The following is a 25,702-nucleotide window of genomic DNA, read 5'->3' as shown; positions in this document are numbered from 1 at the left end:
CCCTCTGAGGAACAGGGATGGTCAGTGTAAATAAGTCTCCTTTTTTTGTAACAAATGAGTTTTTGCTTATTTAATTTAGACTAGTACCTGTTAGTAAATATTAACCATTTGATTCTTTTTTTCTTGTATAGTCAATTCATTTACATATTACCTATTCTCCCCAAATCTTTATGGTATTAGCAAAAAGTGTGTTTGAATTCTAAGGCCAGGGTGTTGATTTTTAACCCATGACTGACCTATATTCAGGTACTTCATGTGATCAAATATTAGACTGTACTTCATTATGGCTGATGCCTCCAAGTCTATAGGAAAATAGGTGTCTCAGGGAAGACCCTTTCAAACTACTAAAAGTGCCTGCAGCCATATAAACAGAAGTGGGTGATTGACCAGGAATACTTGTTATGGCAGATGTTTTCTGTAATGGACTGGGTGGTTGATAAAGGATAATTGTTAGGACAAATGGGTTCTGTAAGGGATGAAACAGTACTAATGAGCAGATTAGAATTCCCTTTAGCCTATTAATCATGTAATCTAAGCAGGAGCAGCTCTAGACATCAGCACAGCAAGTGCCTGCCTGGGGCAGCAAGCCACGGAGTGGGGGCTGGGGCGGCCTGCCGGTCGCTGTGAGGGTGGCAGTCAGGCAGCCTTCGGTGGCCCACCTGCGGGAGATCTGCCGGTCCCATGGCTTCGGCGGCAGGTAATTCGTCTGACTGCTGTGCTTGGGGTGGCAAAAAACATATAGCCACCCCTGAACCTGAGGATACCATCAAAGAAATTCTATAAGTAAAATGAAAATGTCAGAACAGAACACACAATGAAATTAATCACTGGGAAGTATTTTTTTTCCTCCACAATGGGATTTATTTGTTTCAGACCCTATTAAAAGACAGAGGTTTTAGGAATTAATGCCGGGAGTGCAAACTGGCAGCATCCCACCAGTTACAGAGAAGAGTGTCTCAGGGGCCACCTCTTACATTATCACCCCTGGTGTACAGTAATCTGTTCTTCCTGTACTAGGGCATGTCTACGCTTATAGCACTGTAGCGGTGCAGATGTACTGGTCCGGCTGCAGCGTGCATAGTGAAAATGTTCTCACCCCCGTGAGCAGCAGAAGCTATGTTAGCAGGAGGAGCTCTGCTGCTGACATAGCGCTGTGCACACTGGCGTTTATGCCAGCATAACTGTGTTGCTCGGGGGGTGGAATAGTCACAGCCTGAGTGACACAAACTTGGCTGACGTAAGTGATAGTGTAGATGTAGCCCTAATCTATGACTGATCATCTTTGATTGCATAATTTCATTTGAGCTTGTTTGACAATCTCAAATTGTTATTACAGTAGATCCTCAAAGATACAAACTTACGTTACGTACTTACCGGTCAACTGGATACCCTCTGGAACCAGAAGTAATCAGAGAGCAGCGGACACCTCTCCTCCCCCAAAACAAATACTTTACTGCCTTGGGGCTTCAGCTGGGATGGGGGGGCAGTTAGGGCTGCAGCTGCAGGGTGTAAGTGTCAGGGGTCTGGGCAGGGAGTGGGGGTCAGGGCTTCTGACCCTTGGGAGCGCCGGGGCTTGGGGCTTCAGCACTGCAGCTCCTTTCCTGGCTTTAGCCCCACAGGGGGCGCTGAAGCTCAGGGCTTTAGCTACAAGGGGAGTGCTGGTTTCAGTCCCAGTGCTCCCCCTGTAGCTAAAGCGCCAAGTCCTGGCACACTCCTTAGCTGAAACTGGGGAGCAGAGCCACAAGGAGCCCCGGCGTCCCTTGCAGGGAAGAAGCTGGGATTGTTGCCCTGAGCCCCAGCGCTCCCCCCACATCTACAGTCCTGAGCCCTGGTGCTCCCCAGGGTCAGAAGCCTAGGGGTCTCTCCTCCTCCCCCAGGGTGCAACCCCAACCTGCCCTCTGCCCCACCCCCGATGGCTGAAGTCTATAATGTCTGGTTCAGAGTTATGGACAGCCTCCATTCCCAAGGTGTCTTCAACTCTGAGGTTCTACTGTAAATTCAAACATGCAACACCATTAACAACATTCTAGCCAAACTACCAACATTGTGTTTGCCTGTATTTACTCTTCTGAAGGGAAGGAATACCTTGCCAGAGTGAGGTCCTCAATCAGATCGAAGACTGTACTGCAAAACTTCAGGAACTAAACTTCCAAAATTCTCTCAGAACAGTCTGTCTCCTAACTGGCTATGAGGTGTTTGTGCCTGACTGCCTACAGTCAGACTGGGCTGATTACGTATGTTGTAATTACTGCGTGACTACCTAGAGCTCTTAGGTTGTCACTAACTGCAGCTACATGGCGACAATGGAAAGAAGACACATCCTCCTGCTCCAGCCCCTATCATCTGAGCTAAAAGAAATGTCTATCACCTGTGAGCTGTCTAGGGCCTACGACACACAGCAGAGAGTGGGGAGTTGAAAAAACACTTAATGGCATAGCTGGGGTTTTTGATGCAACAATGAGTTGAGGGACACCAAGGTTTGAATGAATAGGGAGTCTAATTTTCCCTCTGACCCATGGAAAACATGGTTTCTCCTGTGCAGGTGGAGGGTTGTACGCAACTTGTGTCAAGACTGAAATGACCATGGAGACTGAATTCCTTCAGACCCCATGAGAGGGTGGTTTCTTTGTGACAGCAGAGTTCGGATCTGTTGATGACAAAGAGCGAACAAGGGATGCACAGGTTTGAATGACAAAGGAGACCAAATAGTCTTTGTGCTCTTGAAGATGCTATTGTGATCCTCTGCTTCACACTGGGGACCAGTGATGGAGAAAGCAAGATCAGGCAAGAATGGTCTCCTCTTTGAAGGGAGTAGGAGGCTTGTGGGAGGTGGCAGTAGGTCAAGACTAACAGGTGTTGTGTCAATGTTAAACTAAATCCCTTCCTCTATAAATAACATTAGCACTATTAATGAAAACTGCAGATACATTTTATTTGTGTAGGAAGATCAATGCTGTTTAAAAATCCCTCATTTCAAAACTTGACATTTGTCCACATGCCATACAATGTATGCACCTCTGGCGCTTCAAGGCTCCTCAGTGCCAGGAGAGAACAGTTAGCAGTTTTGCAAGATAGAGGAAGTGACTTTATACCAGCTGGAGGATCACTTCCAGTGGCCTCAAAGACTTGATCTGTCCAAAAGCAAGTCTTTAAATAGTCATGTTGGGTTGTTTTCAGGCCAGACCTACCAACCAGGACTCGGAATCAACAACAAAACACAAGGAGAGAAATATCTAGTAAGCCTGCATGACTTATGGGGACATTAGTGGGCCCCATCAACATGAGTGGAACAACACAATGTAATTGATTTGTGGCCAAATAGGGTTCTACTGTAGTTTGACCACTCCTTGGGGAACCCTGGCTGTTACACTGACTCCTTTTGAACAAGTCACTTCAGCTTTCGGCCACCATTTCAATGTCTGTAAAATGGGAACAGCAATATCTACCTACCCACTGATCCCAAAGGGCGGGGCAAGATTTAATTCATTAGCGAATGTTTGTAAAAGTTTTGGATGACAAAAAGCGCTATGGAAGCCCAATCCTGTGAGGTGCTGAGCATCCTTGTTGGGTTAAATCCTGACGTTCTTACTCCGGCAACTGATGTCAAGGGGGTAAGACCTGAGAAAAGACTAAGAATTCTGTGTCTCTAGATTTGTATTAGGTTTTCCATCACATTCTGGGCACCTGATGTGACTGCAGTAGGGAACTGAGGGCACTAGACCTTTCGCTGGGGTATTAGTACAGCAGAGAGAGCTCTTATGATCTGCACTCTGCCCCTTGTTTCCCTGGCCAGCGAGGCTGCTCTCTGGTCTTTTGGCTTTGATTCTGTATATGCTGGGACTGAGGTGGTGGTCTGGCACCAGCTGACTGGGGGCCTGGCTCCAGTCAAAGAGGCTCCCTTGTTCAGCCCCATTACTGTCCCTTGGGCATTGTCCATAAAGTTTTTCAACAAGGCGGATTTGTGCTGTTTGCCCATCTGGACCAGATCTACAATAAGAGGCACTGTGAGATGTGCCAAGACCTTGCCCCCTTTCTGCAGCCTGGCGCTTGGTCCCAGGCATGCAGAGATTTAAAAGGACACCCGCTGCTCACTGTGCTGTGGCTTGCACTTGCCTGTAACGAGCTTCTAGACAAGTGATCATCCCACTTCTCCTGACAAGGCTGTTCTGGTCCAACTGGCAAACACTGGTTCCCTCCCCTGCCCCACCTTCTGCATGGTGTGGAAGCCCCAGACATGGCTGTACAGCATGAGCACCAGCATCTCTGAGGAGGTGAGCTATGCTTTGGGCACTGTCTGGGTTAGTTACATGTGAGCAGAGGGAACAGGCAAACTCAAAATGCCAGAGAGGGAGAATGATAGCACAAACATAGTGTTTTGTTTTGTTTTTTGTAGGACCTATATAAATGTTGCCTTTTGTTTTTTATTTCTTGGGGCAGAGCAGTGGATTTTTCTAAGCTATTTCAGGTCTGCTGTTCCCCAGATTATTAGATTCCTTAAGATTTAGGCTTAAGTTACTTGACAAAACAACCTTGATGCAACTCCACTGACTACAATAAAATTGCAACAGGGGTGAATTTGACCCAGTTTAAAATGAGCCAGAGAGCCTAGTGGTGTTGGAAAGGGAAAATAGGCAGGGAATGGAAGGAGATTGGTGAGGACCAGTACTTCCTCCTGCTGCTTGTGTTATGGTGGGAAAACGCATTCACCCTTTCATGTCCCAGCAGGACTGTATCCTGCTCTCACTGCAACTGGAGGCAACTCCACAGGCGAGATCAAAGGTGCTGATCCAGGGACACTAGCCATCCGCAGACTCATTCCCCTCTGGTATCAGACAAGAAGGCCAACGGCACCTTAGAGAACCCTGCTGCCCAACAAAACCTTTTAAGGCAGATCAACTTTGGGCCTGATCTTGCCAGTTACGAAGAACCTCCTGTTTTGGTTCTGAGCACCATTAAGTTCCAGTTTAACCAGTGGGATTTAGGGGTGCTCATCACACACAGGATTGGACCTTATTTATTCTGACCTCTTAAAAAAAACCCTTCCCTTTCACTCCTGCACCTAAAATCTGTGTTAGAGCTCTGCATAATGTGCAAACTCTGGTGGCTCTGTTCACTTTGACATGAGAAGAGAAAGGGAGTAAACTGTCTGGAGCGTGAGGAGAACTGGGACTGTTTCTTCACAGAGTAAGTCAAGAACATAATCATGGCCCCCTAGACAGACCCTTGAAGCCTTTTCCTTTACAGTGAACCATCTCCACAGCTGGCTTCAGTGCTTTCTGCCTTACTGCCATTTTCACGCCTCAGCCTTCTGACCAGTCTCCTCAGAGTCTCAGAGGAGACTGGGTGTCTTGTACTTGACATGCTCACCAAAAGGGGTGCCCACAGCAAGCACCTCTGCCCCGTGGCCATAAAGAATCAAGGGATGAAAGCAGGAGACGAGAAGGCTAAGAATGTAAATATCAGAGGAAGAGTTGATTACCCTATGGTGTCCATTGCTGCCTGGCCTGGTTTGCATGGCTGGATGAGCTTTGCCAGTTTAAGAAGAGCTCAAGATTTGGTTAATAACCATAGTGGCAGTACAGCACCCTCCATCACCATGCTAGGTTGTTGGCAGCTGGAGGATGGTACACAACGCTTCTAGCAGCACAATGCATCCTAGCACCATGCTGGGGCTGTGTTGGGAGCACTGTTATGATGACTTTCATCTAGTCTGACCACGAACTGACTGTTGTCCACACTTCTACAGCAGATTATGGAGGAGGACAGAACCCCTGGGAGCATAGCATTACCAAGGTAGGGCATTAGCAGGTGGGTTATAGCTGGGTTAGGGAGGACAGCACCTCCAGCAGCAAATACCCTCTGTCACTTTGCTGGGGTGGTGTGAGATGGCACCTGTCCAAGTTTTGGCATGCGGTAGCCTAGCGCCCCCAGCTCTGTGCTGCTGGGGGTATTGGAAAGATGGAGCGTCTCGTTCTAGAATGATACACTCCCAGCAGTCCATTATCCCATGTTACCATGCTGATTACATATCGGGGGATGGAACATGTCTCTGTTTTGGAGGGCAGCAGCTCCAGCATCATAGCACCCTCTAAGTCCATACTGGTTATGGACAGCTGCAGTGCAGTACTCGCCAACTCCCTGCTGGGAGACGGAGCGTGTCTAGATGATAAAGGCCAGTGCCTCAAGCTACAGCAAACCCCAACGCCATGCTAGAGTATGGGTAGATGGAGTACAGCTAGGTCCTCAAGGCAGCATCGTGCCCCCTAACACCATGCAGAGCATGCCCAAGTTTCTCAGCTGGTACTAGAAGTTCTGGGTCAGAGAGAGACAAGCTCCTGGCAAACTTACTAGTGTCTGACTAGTGCTGGTGGAAGGTTCCAGTCCACACCTCAGTGCGCATATGAGACTGGGAAGACATAGCAGCTACCCTGCCTGGCGCCATGTCCCGTGTTGCATCAGGGCGCCTGGTGGATGTCCTCAGACCGCAGCACTTTGTAGATCACCCAGTAGAAGATGTTAAACACCAGGAAGGTGAAGGGGAAGACGGCTCGGGAGATAGTGTCAATCCGCTTGGCCCTGTCGACGTAGCGCCTGAGGATTGCCTCTCCCTCCCTCAGGAAAGGGGTTGGCGGAGGGGGGCTGTAGATGCTGGGACCCTCCACAGCATTGCCACCCTTCACATGCATGCAGTGGCCTAGGCCATAGCCACGGAAGTAGAAGCGGCTCTCACGGACAACCTCTTCCTCCTGGAGAGATGCAGATGAGAGGGGAAGGGAATGACATGTCAGTTCAGTATCACTGGCCACAGTTAGATGCCAGACAGCGAGAGAAGGTGTTGCAGCAGTGTGTCTATATAGGGAGTGTATATATATGCATGGCTTGTTTTGATCATATATACTGTATGGAAATGTGTGTGTAAAATATATATATAGCCCTACATATACACAATATCTATACCAGCACATGGATATATAGAATTTAGAAATACCAAATACCATTACACACATTTATAAGCCTGGATTGTACAGGTAGAAGGGTCAGGCTAGCAGATCCCATAGCAGGGAGTCCCATTGGCTACAGTGGGACACTCTGCTATGGGATTGTGCATGGGCCCAGGAGTTCACACTCACACATGCCTTTGCTGGACCAGGGCTGTGCTTTCCATGCATCTGTCCCATAGGCAGTGATGTGTGAGTAGCTAAGACAGTGTATCTCAACCTGTGGGCTGCTTGGGCCCCCATCAGCACACAGCTGCGGCCCCTGTCACATCCTCAGGGCTGTACAGATTGTGGGTGGGTGATGGATGTGGCCCACATAAACGGAGAGAGCCACATATGCGGCCCACAATGGTAAATAGGTTGAGAACCACTGAGCTAAGATAATCCATCTCCACACAGTGTACCTCCCCTAAAGACCTGGAGCAGGAACCTGTTACATGTACATACCAGCATAGAAAAGCCAGGAAATCACAGTTAAGTGCTTACCCAGCCCTGGTAACCTCCTCTGGATTATTTTACCCACAACATTCCCACCTCCATGCACACAGAGTGCAGCCTGCACCTCAGATCAGACAGCCGAGCTGGGAATGACTCTTCTTGGATTGCTCTGGAGGTTGAGGGGTAGTACTGGAAGGAAAGGGCTTGCATGCATGGTGGCAGGTTGCCAGTGGATGGATGTGTTTCAGGGTGTTGTGGTTGATGGGAGGAATGGCGTGTTTGTAATAGCAGTCACAAGGGGCTGTGAGGAGGACACACACTGGGTTTTAGCAGTAGCTGATCTGGGAAAGGTTGAATGTGCAGTGTGGAGATGGAGGGGAGAAGGCCAGTGCACTGTGTGGTACACAGGTGATGTAAGAGCTGAAACCATTGCACCTCTCCCCATAGCTTCTCTTCTCAGCGCACAGTCAACTTGTGGAACTCCTTATCTGAGGAGGTTGTGAAGGCTAGGAATATAACATCGTTTAAAAGAAAACCACCATGAATTTATACAGTTAAGTCCATAAATGGCTATTAGCCAGGACGGGTAAGGAATGGTGTCCCTAGCCACTGTATGTCAGAGGATGGAGATGGATAGAAGGAGAGAGATCACGTGATCATTGTCTGTTAGGTTTACTCCCTCTGGGGCACCTGGCATTGGCCACTGTCGGTAGACAGATACTGGGCTAGATGGACTTTTGGTCTAACCTGGTATGGCCGTTCTTATGTTCTTACTCCAGTCCTTCCCCATGCTGTCTCCATGCAATCCTGCTCCCTCACATCCTCACTTGCCCCCCATGTTCCCCCTGCATAGCCCCTCGCCACCCCCTTGGGACTCCCCCATGCTGCTGCTCTATGAGGGGTGAGCAGAGCAGTAGGGGTAACCAGAGAGTGAATGGGGAAGAGGATTGTGGTGGGGCAGTTCAGGGCCTCGGAATCAGTGCTTGAAGGATTCCCCAGTGCACTGAGGCAGCAGCCCTGCTGGGAGCCCATTGCCTTGGTGCAGATGTGGTCTCCCCCACTGTCTGCTGGTTGGGGTGCTTGAGAGCCATGGCAGAAGGGTCAGGAAAGCCAAGTGTCCCTTCCTGGAGACATTATCCTTGGAAGAGTTACCAGGCCAAGTGTAAAGAACATAAGAATGGCCATACTGGGTCAGACCAAAGGTCCATCTAGGCCAGTATCCTGTCTACCAACAATGGCCAATGCCAGGTGCCCCAGAGGGAATGAACAGAACAATTGATACATCCCCTGTTGCCCATTCCTAGCTTCTGGCAACCACAGGCTAGGGACACCATCCCTGCCCATCCTGGCTAATAGCCATTGATGGACATATTCTCCATTAATTTATCTAGTTTTTTTTTTAACCCTGTTATAGTCGTGGCCTTCACAACATCCTCTGGCAAGGAGTTCCATAGGTTGACTGTGCGTTGTGCAAAAAAATACTTCCTTTTGTTTGTTTTAAACATCCTATTAATTTTGTTTGGTGGCCCCTAGTTTGTGTTTTGAGAAGGAGTAAATAATACTTCCTTATTTACATTCTCCACACCAGTCATGATTTTATAGACCTCTATCATATCCCCCCCTTAATCATCTCTTTTACAAGCTGAAAAGTCCAAGTCTTATTAATCTCTCCTCATATGGCAGCCAGTCCATACTCCTAATCATTTTTTTTGCCCTTTTCTGAGCCTTTTCCAATTCCAATATATCTTTTTTGAGATGGGGCAACCACATCTCCACGAAGTATTCAAGATGTGGGCATATGATGGATTTATATAGAGACAATATGGTATTTTTGATCTTATTCTCTATCCTTTTCTTAATGATTCCCAACATTCTGTTTGCTTTTTTGACTGCCGCTGCACATTGAGTGGATGTTTTCAGAGAACTACCCACAATGACACCAAGGTCTCTTTCTTGAGTGGTAACAACTAATTTAGACCCCCATCATTTTATATGTATAGTTGGGATTATGTTTTCCATGTTTATAGAGACTTGCTGCAATCACTGGAGTCTGAAAGAGAGGGACTGTAATACAGAAATTGTTAACAACCCCTTAACTCTGGGTCACTACTGATGCCTCCACAATGCAGGGATACGGTGGCAGCTGGTGTAAAGGCCTGATCAGCATCCGCTTGGGATGAGTGGGTGGGCCCTACTATCCCTATCTATACATTGTGAGGACATGTTGTGAACTACACCCATTGTTGTGTGTCTGTAGAACAAAACTTACAGACATAAGCAGCCATATAATAATAGGATTGCAGGCAGTGCTCAGGGCCCAGAACTGATGCCCTGGCAGCCTGGGCATGGTAGGTGAGCTCTGAGCTGCTGTTTCTAACCCTGTCTGCTTACACTGCATTATCATCCCATAGAACAGTGCTGTGTCTGGCTTGCTTCATGGGGAGAGCTTTAGCATGCCTATCGGTGTGGGGTACTTATAGAAACACACATTCAGTGATACAGATCCAGGGGACAAGCCTTTGCATAGCTTCCCTGGGGTCACCTTACCTCGATAAACCCAGAGGGCTGAACCACCTGTGCTGGATAGTGACTCTTTCATCCAGCATGACATAAATTGACTGTCACCCACATTCCCACAGTGGATTATTCTGGCCCTGGTGTTTTTGTCAAGACACCCAGAAACGGGCTCTGTAGCCTCACTCAATCCATATGGACTGTGGTTTTCTTTGAGACAGACAGTTCTTTTCACTCCTTAGTAAGCTGATCCTTAAAGCTCATTTCTTCTTTCAAACAAGATGTAAAACTGAGGCCCTGACCCCGGTGGCATTTTTTACCAAGGTAGCAGTATTGCCCCTAATGTTCTGGGCAAATTCCAGTCTGGATAACGACACTCAGCTTCACTTCCTCTCATGGGTAGTGTCACTGTGTGCTGGTTAACAGCTGCTGTTTGACTCCAGAAGTGGCTGCATTTCAGTAATGGGTCAAATGAGCCATAGTCATCCCTTACCTATCTCAGCGAGGAGTTCCAATATTTAGTGGGCCAAATTTAGCCCTGGCATTAACAGGATCCAGCGGCACTTCAATGGTCTTGCTCCCAACTATGCCAGCAATTAATTTGGAAAGAAATATGATCTTGAGGTTAAACTATGGGGCTGCAACTAAGGTGACTTGGGATCAACATGTGGCTCAGCCACAGACCTTGGACAAGTCATTTGATGTCTGTACCTCACTCCCCAAGCTTCTGTTTGTATGTTGTAACCCTTTTTCCCACCCACTGTCTCCTCTGTTTAGGTTGTAAGCTCTTCCTGGCTAAGCCTGTCCCTTTCTGTGTAGAATGGCTGATACAATGGGGTTCTGATCTCAGCTGGGGGGTCTCTGAACACTATTGTCCTACAGACAATCATGAAAAAGGTTTCAGTAAGGGGCTGTCAGATCCTCGGATGAAAGGCTACAGAAATGGTAAAGCATGATTCTTCATCATCATCATTGTGCTTATTTCTCACTTTCACAAGGGTCCTCAGCACAGACCCGCTCATCTCATTGCATGAGTGAGCAGGGTCCATACTCCTCCCCGATGTTAGTTTCTGGGGTGGAGAGCAGCCAGCTCAGGGGGTTCTCATGCAGAGAGAGCACTGATTTGGTTTTTAACAGATAACTGCCTACTAAGCAAGTCTCTCCCGGGGAGTGGGTGGAGAACAGGAAGCTGGTAAATTATTGATATTAGTTTTCTTTCATTGCAGAGATTTATTTAGCCCTTTCTTTAGATTTACTGCTAGCTGCAAAATCCAGGAAAGCAGAGAGAGCGCTTGGAAGAATGGCGCACACAGCAGGGTTGCTAAGGGTGAACTGCCATGCCAGACAGAGGGTTGTGCCCTTCACTGCTTCTTTAGGAGCTGGAATGATGACCTCAGCTTTTTCTTACACTGCAGAAATAGATGCGGTTTGACTCACCTCTCTTGGCTGGAGGAGTTTGGTGCTTTTGGGAAGAGGATCACCAAACCCCAAGGCTGAACCCTGACCTGCAGTTATATTAGGCCTTGCCTAGATGGAGGCTGTGTCCCAAGAGCTGCCATTAATAGCAGCCATGATGCAGCTGCAACAGAGCAAATGTCTAGTGTAGGTAAGCAAACCTGTCAGCCAGGTGAGCTGCACTGGCGCAAACCGCAGCTGATTGGCCAAGCTCTCTCTGCATGGGGTTTGTACTGGCGCAGCTGTGCTGGCAGCTGGAATGGGGGAGAATCCCTAGACAAGGCTCTGTCGCTGGGCTGGAGGGTTGGCTGGCTGTGCGAAAGAGAGATTGAAATCAAGAGATGTTAAATTTGACATTCTGAATGGAATTCCCTCCCATGCCGAAATCCTGCTTTGCCAGTTTCATCCAGAAGAGGGAGCAGCTCTTGAGTAAAGCCCTGCGTGGGCAGCAAGCTTGAGCTACTTTCTGCAGCCAAGTCCTTCCGTTCTGTGGCACTCTGGTGCTAGGGTGACCAGATGTCCTGATTTTATAGGGACAGTCCCGATATTTGAGGCTTTGTCTTCTATGGGTGCCTATAATACCCCACCCCTCTCCTGATTTTTCATACTTGCTCTCTGGTCACCCTATCTGGGGCGGTCAACTAGAGATTCGGTGGCAGTTCCAGGTATAGTACTAGAGCGAGGGTTGGATTCACCTGGACATGAATAATCCAGTCGCCAGGGAGTCCTCTCAGTTATTTAATCTGATATGACCTTCTGTTTGTTTTATGCTGCCCTCAAATTGTACGTGTCCAACCTGCTGCAGAACTTTGTATGGCAGCTGCATAACAAGCTGGCAGCAGGCAGTGAGTCGGGGAGGTAGTCTGGGTTTCTGGGATAGGCATTCTAGCTGGGTGTTAAAACAATCAGCAGTGGAACTATGTTGTCACTGAAATTAGCACCATGTGTCAGATTTTAAATTGAACACCCCCTTGAGAGGAAAGGGGCAGTTCACCCCTCAGAGAATTATTCTTTCAGCTGTCTACAGACTGCTGCAATGGTTCCATTTGCATCAGGAAGGTTTTCTTCCTGGCCATAAGGGCTAGAATCACAGGCTGAGGTTCTCTGTTGCAGCTCCAGGAAGCACTCCACAGAACTCTCAGCCCTGTGGGAGGGCAGGCAAAGGCTACTTTAAGCCAGGGATCCTGTTACAAGGTCTCCTCCTGACAGCACTGCTGTTAAAAGCAATAACATAATGCCACCTTTGTGCCAATCCCCATCCATGGACTGCCACGGGGAAAAGCAGGCGGCTGACTCTGGCTGGAGGGCTTTGCAAAAAACAGTCATTTCTTTCTGGCTTCAGCAAAGGTTCCACTCTAACAAGTGGCTCTGTGCAAAAGGCATTGTAGTCTAGTGTGTCCCATGAGCCAACAAGACTTTGCTCTGTTACATCTGTGCAGTCTCACTCTCTTCAGATTAGACCCTTGGTGAGGTGCATGCAATTCCCCCTTCCCCTCGACCCCCTGCCCTTTGCAATGGGTTTGCCCATCTGCCACAGACTGGCCTTGTCACAAGGCACAAGAAGGAACAGACTCCTGCTCTCTCTCTCTCCAGTGTTGTCTGCACTTGGGGGTTTGCCCTAGTTCCAGCCATTGATTCCTGGCCACCAGCATAACCTCCCCAGTGCAAACCCTTAGGGTTGCCCCGTAAAGCTGCTGCGAGCACCAGTGGCGCTGGAAGCTGGGTTACGATGCACTAGGGGAAAATGGGAGCTGCCAGCACTTTACTCTGTCTACATTTGGGGTTTGTACCACTGCAACCATGCTGGTGCCTGGCCACCAAAGTCTGAAATCAGGACTCCCTGCCAGCACAGGCAGGCCTTAGCTACGCAGGCTCTGCACCATTAACAGCAGTAAAACTCACACACACTTCTGATAGTGGCTCTGTCAGCAGCTCTGGCTCTCCTACAGCCCAGGGGCTGAGATCTGCTGAGTAAGAAGGTGTCAGTTCTGCACAAACCCTGTTCAGAATGGAGCTGTGCTTTAAACAGCTTCAGTTAGGGCCCCAACTACACTCCAGACATAACTCTGTCGGGGGATTCAGTAGCGACACTGTAATGCTGCCAATCTGGAGCACAGATGGGCCCTTACAATGTAAACTCCTTGGAGCAGGCAGCTGGGCCCAGTTCTACTCTCTGCAAGGCTGGTGTAAATCACTGGATTCAGTAGGTTTGTCCCAGATTTACACTGGGGAGACAGAGCAGAATGTCTCCTGTTGTCTTTAATGGATCTTTAATTGGAAGGATTGCATATGCTCTGATGGCACAAAATATGCCGCTGAGTAATTATGCAGAAGGGAAACCAGGAACATCCAATCTAAGTTGGCTTCTATTATCCCTTTTGAATTATGGAGCTGTGTATTCAGAACAGGTAGGTGGTACAGGAAGCTGGCTGTGCCGAGGGTGATGAGTGGGGCTGAGGCAGCTCGGAGGTGTGCACAGATGACTGGTAAGACAGCTGGGCTTTCTGGGGCTGCTGGGGGTCTGCAACAGGATGCATAGGGGGGCTGGGAGAGATCACAAAGGGAGAGCAGTAGGGGAGGAGGCATGCAGGGTTACAGTGCTTTGTTGTTAGCAAACATGGACATTTCGTTCTGCCTGACCTTGAAACTCTTTAGAAGGTTCCTTTGAGGAGGTTGGGGAGTCCAAGAGCAGCACTAACAAAAATACAGGAAGCCTGACCTGCCCTGAGTGTAACAGTCCTGATTGCACACCCAAATACACCCTCACTGCTCTGACCTGCCTCAAGTGACAGTCCTCACTGCACACCCAAATACACCCTCACTGCTCTGAACTGCCCCGAGTGTGACAGTACTGATTGTACACTCAAATACACCCTCACTGCTCTGCCCTGCCTCAAGTGACAGTCCTCACTGCACACCCAAATACACCCTCACTGCTCTGAACTGCCCCGAGTGTGACAGTACTGATTGTACACTCAAATACACCCTCACTGCTCTGACCTGCCTCAAGTGACAGTCCTGAGCGCACACTCAAATACACCCTCACTGCTCTGACCTGCACTGAGTTTATTAGTCTTGTTCCCACCCTCACCATTCTGACCTGCACCAGTCCCTGTTGTTCTCACTGAATTTAGCATTCAGGTTAGAGCATTGTTTGCTTTCCCTGCACTCACCTGCCCCACCAGACTTCACCTGTTGCACCTTTCTGAACCCCATACGCATGTCCTCACTGTGCTGGACTTCGTGTTTTTATGACCAAACAGAATCTCTGTAAAGACAATCTCAGAATGTCTCTGCTCAGGGGTTCTCCAAGACCTTCTTATGCCACTTCTCTCTCAGTGCACTGGTCTGTCCAGCTGTGGTCACTCTCCTCAGGTGTGAAGGCTCAGGGGAGCTGCTGCCCACTCCTGGGAGTGCGTTTGGAAGAAATTCCCAGGATCACTGATAAGAAGGTTCTGACTCGGGGTGGGCAAACTTTTGGGCCTGAGGGCCACATCGGGGTATGGAAATTGTATGGCAGGCCATGAATGCTCATGAAATTGGGGGTAGTGGTATGATAGGGGGTGAGGGCTTTGGCTGGGGGTGCGGCCTTTGGGGTGGGGCCAGAAATGAGGAGTTCAGGGTGCGGGAAGGGGCTCCGGGTTAGGGTGCAGGGGAGGTGGGATGAGGGCTCTGGGGTGGGGTTGGGGATGAGGGGTTTGGGATGCAGGAGGGGGCTCCAGACTGGGACCGAGGGGTTCAGAGGGCAGGAGGGGGTCAGGGCTGGGGCAGGCAGTTGCAGTATGGGGGAGGGGTGTGAGGGCTCTGGCTGAGGGTGCAGGCTCTGGTGTGGGGCCAGGGATGAGGGGCTTGGGGTGCGGGCGGGTGCTCTCGGTTGGGACCGAGGGGTTTGGAGGGCAGGAGGGGGATCAGGGAGGGGGATCAGGGATGGGGCAGGCTGTTGGGGCACAGGAAGGGTGAGGTCTCTGGCTGGTGATGCGGGCTCTGGGGTGCAGCTGGGGATGGGGGCCTTGGGATACAAGAGAGGGCTCTGGGCTGGCATCGAGGGGTTTAGAGGGCGGGATGGAGATCAGGGCTGTGGCAGGGAATTGGAGTGCGGGGGGATCAGGAGCGCAAGCAGCTTCTGGAAGCATGTCCTCCCTCTGGTTCAGAGGTGTGACCAGGCAGCTCTGTGCACCGCTGCCTCTGCAGGCACCATCCCTGCAGCTCCCTTTGGTCAGGAACCACGGCAAATCGGAGCTGCAGGGGCAGCGCCTGTGGATGGGGCAGCGCGCAGAGCCACCTGGCCACACCTCCGCATATTACGTAGGAACCGGAGGTGGGTCATGCCGGCTGCTTCCTGGGAGCCAAGCGGAGTGGAGCAAGCCCCCAACCCTGCTCCTCAGCTAGAGCTGATAGCCGCATTAAATGGTCTGATGGGCCACATGTGGCCCGCGGGCCATAGTTTGCCCACTCCTGCTCTGACTGGACATTCTTCTATGGTCCCTAGAGAGCTGCTTTGTCTGCCCATGGGGAATCCGTAAGAAGCAGTGACTGGCACGCAGGACAGGAGATTGCCCTTCTGAGGAGAGATGCGGAGTAGAAGCCTCAAAAAGAAGAGGAGAAGACGACTAGACACAGGATTGGGGGTCAGAATGCCTGAGTTTCAGACCCGGCTCTGCCATTGTTTCTCTGTGGGGCTTTAGGCAAGAACCTTCACGTCTTAGTCCCTCTGAGGGATGTCTGCAAAAATGCTTTGGAGAAGGTGCAAGTCATGAAATGTGACTGTTGTTCCATAGAAATCGTACGGCTCTTGTGATCAGCAACGCATCTTCTATACATCAGTCACCCCCTACCCGAGGTACTTATCATTACCTGAGGCACATAATGGCAGAATGCTTTGCCCCAGGTCACACAGTGACAGAGCTGGGATTGGAATCCAGAAATTCTTGCTGTGTCCTAGTCACTATGCACTCGTCCTGGACAGTGAGACTTTTTCACTCCCTTTAAGTCCAAATCCCACCCCCACGCCAAGTATTTTTGTGGCTCTCATCTTCCTAGCCTTTGAGCATCCCTGCAGGATAACTTTGCTGTGCTACCAGGCCAGGTCATGGATGCAGGTAACCCCAGTGGAAAGGACTACCCTATTTTTTCATGGCGGAGAGTGCAGGCGTGAGGGGAGGTTAACATAAGAGAAGGGGACAGAATGGGCTGAGCCAGGGAGGTTTCTCACAGTGGGGAGTGGTTGGTTTGCTTTTACCCTGGAGCTGGAGCTGGAGCTGGAGCTGCAGAACTGAGAGAATGTTCCATAGGTGGGCTCACGGCTGGTCAGGCCATTCAGCTGCTGCAAGGACTCCAGGCTGGGCGTCTGGCTGGTCAGGCCCTTTTGGAATCCAATAGTGCAGACCAAACAAAAACAGGACAGTGGATGATTGGTGGCGCCACCAACCAGCACATGTGCACAGAAGCTTTGAGTAAGAGCCATAGTGCCAGGGAAAAGGAGGGGGGTATAATGGGCAAGGGTGAAGGGTGCCCACCTGGTGATGCAGTGCTGGGGAGAGGGAAGTGGCAGGTTATGAAGGTAGATATCTCTGGCAGCACAGTGCCTCTAGCATGGGTGTCTGGAGAGGTCGGACAGCAGCACTGTGCCCACACGCAATACGGATGTGCCAGGAACATATCCAGACTGAGGTTCTGATTCTGGCAGTGCTGAGCACTCTGATCTCACATTAACTGCAGCAGAAGATGTGGACGCACATCCCCATGCAGGACGGAATGAGGGAGTCTATGAGTGGGGCCGATGGCCTGATTCTGCCCTTTATCTTGGGTAGTTCGTTCACATCTGGGCCAGGGGGCTGTCACACGCTCCCTTCTGGTAAGAGGCAGGGAAGAATCAGGCCTCTTATTGACCAGGCTACATTGAGCCTTTCTTTCTGAATAACCGGGATCTGCAGTTGTTACAATATCCACCAGAGGGCACCCACCCAGCCCCTCTGAATGTAATGAGGACACTGGAAAGTGAAAAGCACAACTTAATTACAAATTGAATAGGAAGGCTACAAAGGGCCAGCCCTGGAGCTGGCTTCCTGGGCCTACCAATCTTATGGAAATCTGGCCTCGTGTGCTGGCTGCTCTGCTTCTTCCAGGGAACGCCTATCTGCCTTTTGATCCCTGCCTAGGAGCCCCCTGGAAGGCAGCAGGAAGGATCCCACTGATGATGGGGTGTTGGCACAACCTCCCCCTGAGCAGATTTTAGCATGGCCTGGGCAGCTGGCTCTGCTGGAGGAAGAGGAGCCTAGGTGAGGGTTGGTGTCTGAGCCTAGGCCCCACTAAGCTGCCGCAATCCACAGCCGGTTGGTGCAGAGACTTGGCCGGGGTCGCTTGCCGGTCGTGAGCAGCAGCATATGGGCCTGGCATATGGGCACTCCCCAGCCTCTAGCGCGAGCAGGCAGAGGCCCTTCACTTCAGATCAGAGCTTCACTATTAACAAACACCATCTATCTTGGCTTGGTCACTAGGCAACCAACGTGGAGCTTGGCAATGCTGCTTTTATTTAGAGCCTATTTGATGCCCTGACTGTTGATCAGCAGCATATCCTCTGTTGCCATGACAACATACTGATAACCTTGCCCCTGGGACGGGGGACAGAGGGCCATCGCCCCCCACCGTCCAGCACACCCACACCTTAAAGCACAGAGAGTGATGGCATTTCCTATAGGAGGAAAGCGGCTGCCTGGAATAATCCCTGTGCCCCCGCTCAGCCTGCTGGCCTCGGATGGGTCTCCAAGTAGAGATCTCTGGGGACCACACACACCATCCTTTCTCTGCTCGGTTTATTGATACCCCCCACTGGCAGGCGTTCTAGGCTCTAGAGGAGGATTTACCAGCTCTTCTGTTTCCACACACTGAGTTTGGGGTCAGGATGGGCAGCATGACTGAGCTAGCAGCTGGCGGCACTGTGTCTCAGGGCCTCCTCCATCTCGGGCCTGATCCAGTCCCAGCCACGGCAATGAAAATCTCTCCTTGGCTTGAATGGGAGCAGGACTAGGCCCTACGAGGCTCATATTGGGGGCAGCAGGATGCTTCGGGGATATTTTACAGGTGTCTCGGGGCTGTGGGTTTCCAGAGCTGCTCCCAGGTAACAGAACCCTCCAGCCAGGCTTGTGACCATGGGCCATAGGCGGAAAGAATAAGGTGCCATCAGGCCCTTGGCAGGCCACTGTCTCCCCCAGCTCGATGCTATTATTGGGATGCATGCCCCCCTGCAAGGAGGCACTGCCTGCTCCCAGCCCCTATGATGTCATTCTAAACTGGCTGGGAATTTGTGACCATATCTGCCCAAGCCGAGTGGCCATTCCCAGCCGGGCTGTAGCTGGGCAGCAGGATTGCAGGTTTTAAGTCTTGTAAGGCTTGCTTCCCGGATGCCCCAAGGCTAGGTGCATCTCGCAGGGCTGTCCCTTGGGCTCCCTGGAGCAGAAGCACTGGGACACGACTGAGAGAGCCTGGTTAAACTCCCGGCACAGGCGTTTCCAACCGCTCAGGGCTCCGGGGGCGGTGGGGTGCAGAGTATGGGCCTGGGAGGGCCAGCCGGGGAGATCCCCACCAGCCAGTCCCCATGGTAACACTGAGGATGTGGTGCATGCTGGAGGGTGGGGGGGGACTCACCATCCTCTGGCGCCGCTGCCTCCTGCGCAGGCGCATGAACTCCTTGTGCTGGCGGGAGACGAAGTTGACGGCCGCGTATTCCAGCAGGGCGGCGAAGACGAAGAGCAGGCACACGGCCATCCAGATGTCAATGGCCTTCACATAGGAGACCTGCAAACCGGCATGGAGGGAGGTCTGGTCAGAAAGCGCAGGGCCTGGGCTGCTCCGGCCTGTGGGGACATGGCCATCCTCTGGCCCCAGGCCTCCCACACCCCTCTGCTAGACAAAGCCTCTCACCATCTCCTTGGGCCTGCCCAGCCCCTTTCACTTCTCCCTCTCTCCTCCCTTTTTCAGCCATACTTCCCCCTCCCCCGTCCTCGCTCTCCCTCTCCCTCTTTTCATCTCCGACCCCAGAACTGATTGTGCTAAAACAGTGAGGAGAGCAGCCCTGTGCCCACCCTCTCCTGGAGCCCCTACGATGGAGCAGGCCCCATGTGGGGCCGGCAGGGGCCATGAAAAGAGGGGAAGAAGAAAATCAATTATGCAGCATTTGACACATTTTCCACCCATGTGCTTCCTCCCAGCTCCTGCTTTTATTAACCCAAAGCAGCTTTCGTCTCCTATCATCGCTGTCGCTGCTTCACGGGTCCGCTGGACAGAACAGCCGTGGGCCTCTGCCGGCTTGGTGCTCCTTCTGAGTGCTGCAAGAGAGGAGGAGGATCTTGCTCCCCATCAGCCCTGACTCACCCAAGGGCAGGCCTTCCCAGGCTGGCTTCATGGCCCTTCCTGAATGGGAACCCCTTAGCCAACGCCACAATAGACAATGCCAGTCCCAGACACTGCTCATGCCTGGGAGTGTGAGGGGGGCTCAGTGGCCTGAGTCAGTCTTTTCTTAAGAATGAAGAACGGATTTGAGAGCTGATTAAAGTCAGGGGCTTGTCCCATCGTCGCCTGTACATGGGGCTGGCAGGAGCTGAGCTAACTTTGCCAAGGCACCCTTGTCCTGGTCTGGAAATCCATTTCTCTTCTAGTCTTGCCCCACTCCTCACACAGCTCTGCTGATGCCCCTCACTCCTGACCTACAGCCCCCTGCTATTCCAGCCTTGAATCTCCCTTGCCAGTCATGCAGTTTTATGATGTGTCAATGGGAAGCAGGACAAGACATCCCAACTCACTTTACTTGTGATATAAACAAAAACCTCCAGCTTGTGGTGCTGAAAAGTTGGTGTTCTGATGCAATGCACCACTCATTCACTCTCGTGGGCAGGGACTGGCTCTTACTATGTGTCTGTACAGTACCTGCTATTATGGGGCCCTGCTCTGAGTCGGGGCTTCTACTGTCATGTGAATACTGAATAACTCATAACTAGCTCTTGCCCCTGTTTGAGCTGAAAGAAGAACCTTTAGTACAATCCCCTTCCCCCTGCTAAAAACTAGAAAACCTCATTTAAATTCCCCACAAAATCTGGACTCTGTCAGCTTTGGAAGAAGATGCAGCCAGGTTTTCAACTGAGCTTAGCACCAAATGTGCATCCAGCATGCTGAGATCTTTGGCCCACAGTTAAGCAAAGACTTTTCCTTCCCTGACCCCTTAATAGAACAAGTGGGAGTGCTTGTAACTCCTCTGGAGCTGACCCTGCTTATACTGACTGTCCTCTCTGTGCATTTCCCTCTGCTTGGACACTGGAGCTCAAGGACATCTGATTCAGTTGTTTAGAACTGGTTTCACTCCGAGTGAGTCAATAGCAGGGTTGCAAATGCTGCCAGGGGATGTTTGTTTGCTTTAAAAGATGTTCTGCTGGAGTCAGAACAGAAAGGCACAGGAATGTTACCTCTCAGCTTAGCTTTTCAGGGCCAGGTTTACCCTGTCAGCATCCAAGACTGTGTCTCTGTCCCTTACTCCCCCTCCCAGACTCCAGGTGCAACAACTGTGCTTCCTCTAGTTCCTGCGGTTACAGGGACATCACCAACATCTAGGGCAGGACTCTTGGAACATGTGCTTACTGGCTAATGGCATCATTTGTTTGCACGCTGTGCATGGGGTTAGCTGGAAAAAACCTAGCATCATCCTTAAGATGTGCAGGAAGCAGGACAAAACATTTTGCTTCTGAATTAGGAAACTATAAATAGTCCTGGTGAGCAGATGGGCTGAGCATGTTGACAGGAGCCGGCCTGGCCGAAAGGGATCTTTTCTGGCAGCAGAAAGGTAAAATTTGAAACACCTCCTTCAACTGCATCAGACAGTGCAAATCGCGTGTGAACTGGGGACTCAGAGAACAGACTGGTGTGAGGCACGGTGCATGCTGGGGAGGAGCACGCTTCTCCTGTGCTCAGCTCTGACAGAGTACCTCAACCCTCAGCTGCAGAGCCCCCTGCTAGTCCAGCCCTGGGCTCCCCACACCCACTTTGCCAATGCCCCTCTTTCCTGACATGCAGCCCCTTGCGAGTCCAGGTCTGGGCTCCCCCACTGCTCTGCCAATGCTCCTCAGGCCTGACCTGCAGCTCCCAGCTATTCCAGGCTTGAGCTTCTCAGTTCCATTTTCGAATGCAGTGATTGTAATTACAGTGTAGTTCTGCTTTTGCATCCTTGCAATTGCTACTAAATTCACATTGTTGGGAGGTTAACAACGTGACTGAGAGTGATCCTGCCGTGAGGACAATTTGCTGCAGCACAGGAGAGGAAGCAGAGCTCCAGTGAGGCCCAAAGGTGGTAAGGTGAGACTTTTCTCCACAGTGCATGCTCCTGTAGGTTCAGCAGGTCTGGAGCACACTGAGAGCAGGGGCAAGCTCCTCAGCTGCTGTAAATCAGTGTTGCTCCATTGACTTCAGTGGAGCTACATCACTTTACTGCAGCTGAGGATTTGGCCCTTGGTTACTGGTACCTGCACTGGGTTCTACCCCACACAGGAATTGAGAACTCTTGTGTCTGTGATCTGACATATAGTTACCATCCATTAGGGGGAGTGGGGAGAGTACTGGGGTACATGGCTTGTGCCCAGGAAGTTGGGATAGCAGCAAACAGCTTGCCCTGGGCCTGCTTTGCTCCAGATCTCCCTGCATGACAGCTGGCTGAAGCTGGAGGAGTGGGAGGAGCAGTGGTGTTGGAGCACAGAATAGGTGATATGATGGCAGAAGCAATGCTGACGTGATCCATAACCCCCTTCCACTGACCTTTGGCAGAGAGGCCCGGGAGCCCGCACTCTGGGTGGTCATGGTCAGCACTGTGGTGATCCCCAGCCCTACCCGGGCGGGTGCAGCATCCATATTGATCCAAAAGGAGACCCAGGAGAGGATGACAATCAGCAGGCTGGGAATGTACATCTGGATCAGGTAATAGCCCATTTGTCTCTCTAGGTGGAACTTCACCTCGATGCAGGTGAACTTTCCTGCAAGGAGAGAGAAAAGGACAGGTCAGCACCATGGATGGTCACTAGGTCTGGACAGCCATAAGAGAGGTTGTGGTGACTTGGTCAGAACTCCCTAGCTCATGGCACATGGGCTGGCATTCTGGGGAGACACAAAACCAAAGCATTGGCCAGGTGTGGCCACTGTCGGCCCGCTGGCACTCTTTGTAAGAGTTGGGGCATTAGCCCTGTTGGCCTGGCAAGTGATAACTCAGGAAGATATGCTCCCAGCTCCCCCTGCTGTTTCAATCGGAGACAATCTCCAGCCACACTTCCAGGCCTACACTGTTGTTCCTGGGGCGGAATCAGGATCACCCTCCCTGCTCTGATCACTTGCAGAAACCCCAGGGTGGAGTTATGTGCGGAGCAGTCTACAGGGGTTGTTTACCTGTGCTGTGATGCTGTCAGGGCAGACTTCTACTTGTGTGTGTGTGTGTGTGTGTGTGTGTGTGTGTGTGTGTGTGTGTGTGTGTGTGTGTGTGTGTGTGTGTGTGTGTGTGTGTGTGTGTGCTTACCTGTATTGTAATACTTTGTACAATATCCCAAATCCTTTTCATCCCTCAGAATAAACTGTGGGAGCGTCAAACCCTCTGCCACTTGGACAGCTTCTTGCTCCGCCAGCCACTCAAAGATCAGGTCATTCATGGTGTAGCCAACTGGCAAACCGAGAGAGCACAAGAGAGAGTGAGGGCGGATGGACTAAGGGAACGAGGGGAGAGAGAATGAAAATTGGGAGACGATTCTCAGGACCCTCAGGCCAACTCTAGAAACAGGATGATGGAGAAGCAGACTTGAGGCTGCTCCGTGTGCTGGCACAGGGCATTCCCACTGAGGTTAGCCCATTATCCCGCAGTAGCTGTGAAGGGCTGTGGTGCAGTGGAGAACTTCCCAAGTTGGAATTCTGCCCTGTCCTGTGAGACCCTTGTTTTGGAGGTGAGACCTGCCCTGCATAGCTGGACATGTTGAAATGCTGCCTGCAATGCGCACTGCGAGTCCATGCATTCACGCCTTGGGACTAGAGCGGCGTAAGGACTTGGAAGTGCTCCTGTTTGGAAGAGAATAGCCACAAATGTGTAGATATGCATGCCATGTAATAGACACACATGCATGTGCAACGTACCACAGACAAGCATGCACTAAGAAACTCACACATGCAATAACAGACACAAATGCATGCACATTGTGCCATAGAGATGCACGCCTCCACAGAAATTCATACTCATGCAAACGTACTGATGAGCACGTGTGGGATATACAGGCTATTCGCACAGTGAGAGCACTCACACGATGGGCCCAGCACTCTCCCCCCACCCCCCGTCACACACATACTCTGACACTTGTAATCATTTCCCCAAGCATAGCATCAGAAATACTCTCTCTCTTTCTCTCCTGGAAGTAGAGTATGGATGAGTTTTTCTAGCAGCCATGATCCTCTCACCAGGATCTCATATAAGTATTAAGCCTATTTTCTCCCCACTTGCCCTTCCCCTCCTGCAGTGTAGGACACCCAAACCCAAAGTGAGGGCCACTCATCCCAAAATGAAGGGAAGGCACAGGGTCAGAATTCCCCCCCCCCCCCAGTGTCTCTCAGCTGCTCACTAATCATGCCCCTTTCCCTCCTGTGCCCACAGCCCCCCTCAACTGTGTCTCCATAGCCTTCCTTGGCTCATCTTTCTATTGCTACCACCATTTGCCCCTCCTTTCCACCTTTTCCTCTCCTGCTTCCCCCTCACCTCCATTCATCCCTTTCCCCATCTCCCTCCATTGCACCCCTCCCCTTTCTCCTCTCCCGGTTACCCAGCAGCCCCCTCAATCACAAGCAGCAGCAGGGGCTGCAGGTGTGTTGGGCCGAGGGGGTCCAGGCTGCAGGAGAAGTGAGGTTACATGCAGGGCCGGTGCAACCATTTAGGCGACCTAGGTGGTCGCCTACGGTGCTAGGATTTGGGGGGCGCCATTTTCTTCGGCAGCAACTACGGCGGTTGGATCTTCGGCCGCCCCGGTCACCGCCAGTACGTAGGCGGAGGGAGCTGGGGCAGGGGAGCGCGGGGAGGGCCACCTGCAGCAAGTAAGAGGGGGGTGGCACGCAGGGGAACTCCCCGCCCCAGCTCACCCCTGCCCCGCCTCCTCCCCGAGCACACCATGGCTGCTTCACTTCTCCTGCCTCCCTGGCTTGCAGTGCTTGTGCTCGTGCACGGAGCAGGGGTGAGCTGGGGTGGGGGGGTGCCTCAGGGCGAAGGGTGGGGAGTGGGGAGCTGCCGGGGGGGGTCACCTCAGGGCAGGGGCACGGGGGGAGGTTCAAGGTAGAAGTTTTGCCTAGGACGCCGCGCCAAACATCCTTGCACTGGCCCTGGTTACATGCAGCCAGCTCTGGAGGGGGCCAGCATGGGAGGCATGTACAATGACAACTGCTGGACACAGCCTGCTGATCGTCCTTCCCCTAGTGATACAGCAGGCAGCCACCACAGGAGCAACCTGGAGAGATGATGGGACATGGCCCTCAATCCTGCCTCACATCCTTATTCCTGCCCTTTATTCCCAGGGCATACTCACAGCTCTCCAGCTGCATGGTGCACGTCTGGATGTCCATGGGGAAGTTCTTGAGATCCATGGGGCAAGAGAGGATCAGTGTCAGCCTGGGAGGAGCAGAAAGAATGGAGCAGGTTTGCCTGAGCCTGCTGCGTTTGGATAGCCCTTCCCGCCCTTTCTCTTCCAAAGCAGCCCTGGGACTTTGCGTGGGTCGGAGAGTTGTGCTGCTGGACAATGGTTAACAGCAGGCGTGGAACCTCTCGTTAGTTCTGTGTGTAATGGCTCCCACACCGGGGGGGCTTGAGCCAGGAAACTTCAGCACTGCAAGCATGGGCCTGTATCACTCCAGCTAAAGGAATAACTCCCTGAGCTGGTAATAGTAATAGGCTATTCACCGCTGGGAGGGACATGTGCGAATCAGTGGAGTATATATGCCATGCGTGATGGGGTAGTGACCTCACACGGGTGATGAAAGGGTTAATGTAGGCCTGAGCGGCATCTGGAGGATGCACCTGGTGTAATTAAAGATGAGGCCTAGTTGGGGAAGTGCTGGGTGGGACTATAAAGAGAAGTCTGGCTCAGAAAGGGCTGTAGGTAAAGAGCTTTGCAGTTACTCTCTGGCAGATGCAGGATTGGAGCAAGTTCCTGCAGCTGACCCTGACACAAGGACAGGAACTGAACCCCTGGGGAGAAGCCCTGGAAGGTGCTGCCTGTTACCAAGAGCCAAGGAAGGGGCTGGGTAAA

At 51.4% G+C, this 25,702-nt stretch overlaps 1 protein-coding gene across 3 annotated transcripts in view; it reads right to left on the bottom strand.

Moving 5' to 3' along the window:
* Window positions 1–2,911: 2,911 nt before the first annotated feature.
* Window positions 2,912–25,702, bottom strand: part of GLRA4 (glycine receptor alpha 4) — a 49,364-nt gene continuing 26,573 nt past the window's right edge. For 2 of the 3 annotated variants that reach the window (XM_030576325.1, XM_030576324.1), the window contains 6 exons: window positions 24,983–25,065; window positions 22,948–23,088; window positions 22,200–22,414; window positions 19,050–19,199; window positions 16,645–16,767; window positions 2,912–6,746 (listed from right to left, as the gene is read on the bottom strand). In XM_030576325.1, coding sequence (XP_030432185.1) covers window positions 6,456–6,746; window positions 16,645–16,767; window positions 19,050–19,199; window positions 22,200–22,414; window positions 22,948–23,088; window positions 24,983–25,065 — 1,003 coding nt within the window. In that variant the 3' untranslated portion in view covers window positions 2,912–6,455. The remainder of the gene's footprint in view (window positions 6,747–16,644; window positions 16,768–19,049; window positions 19,200–22,199; window positions 22,415–22,947; window positions 23,089–24,982; window positions 25,066–25,702) is intronic. The other variant, XM_030576326.1, reaches the window with a different exon arrangement.

This window comes from Gopherus evgoodei, chromosome 9 (assembly GCF_007399415.2).
Source record: "Gopherus evgoodei ecotype Sinaloan lineage chromosome 9, rGopEvg1_v1.p, whole genome shotgun sequence".
NCBI lineage: Eukaryota > Metazoa > Chordata > Testudines > Testudinidae > Gopherus > Gopherus evgoodei.
This window is presented reverse-complemented; position numbering and strand designations above follow the sequence as displayed.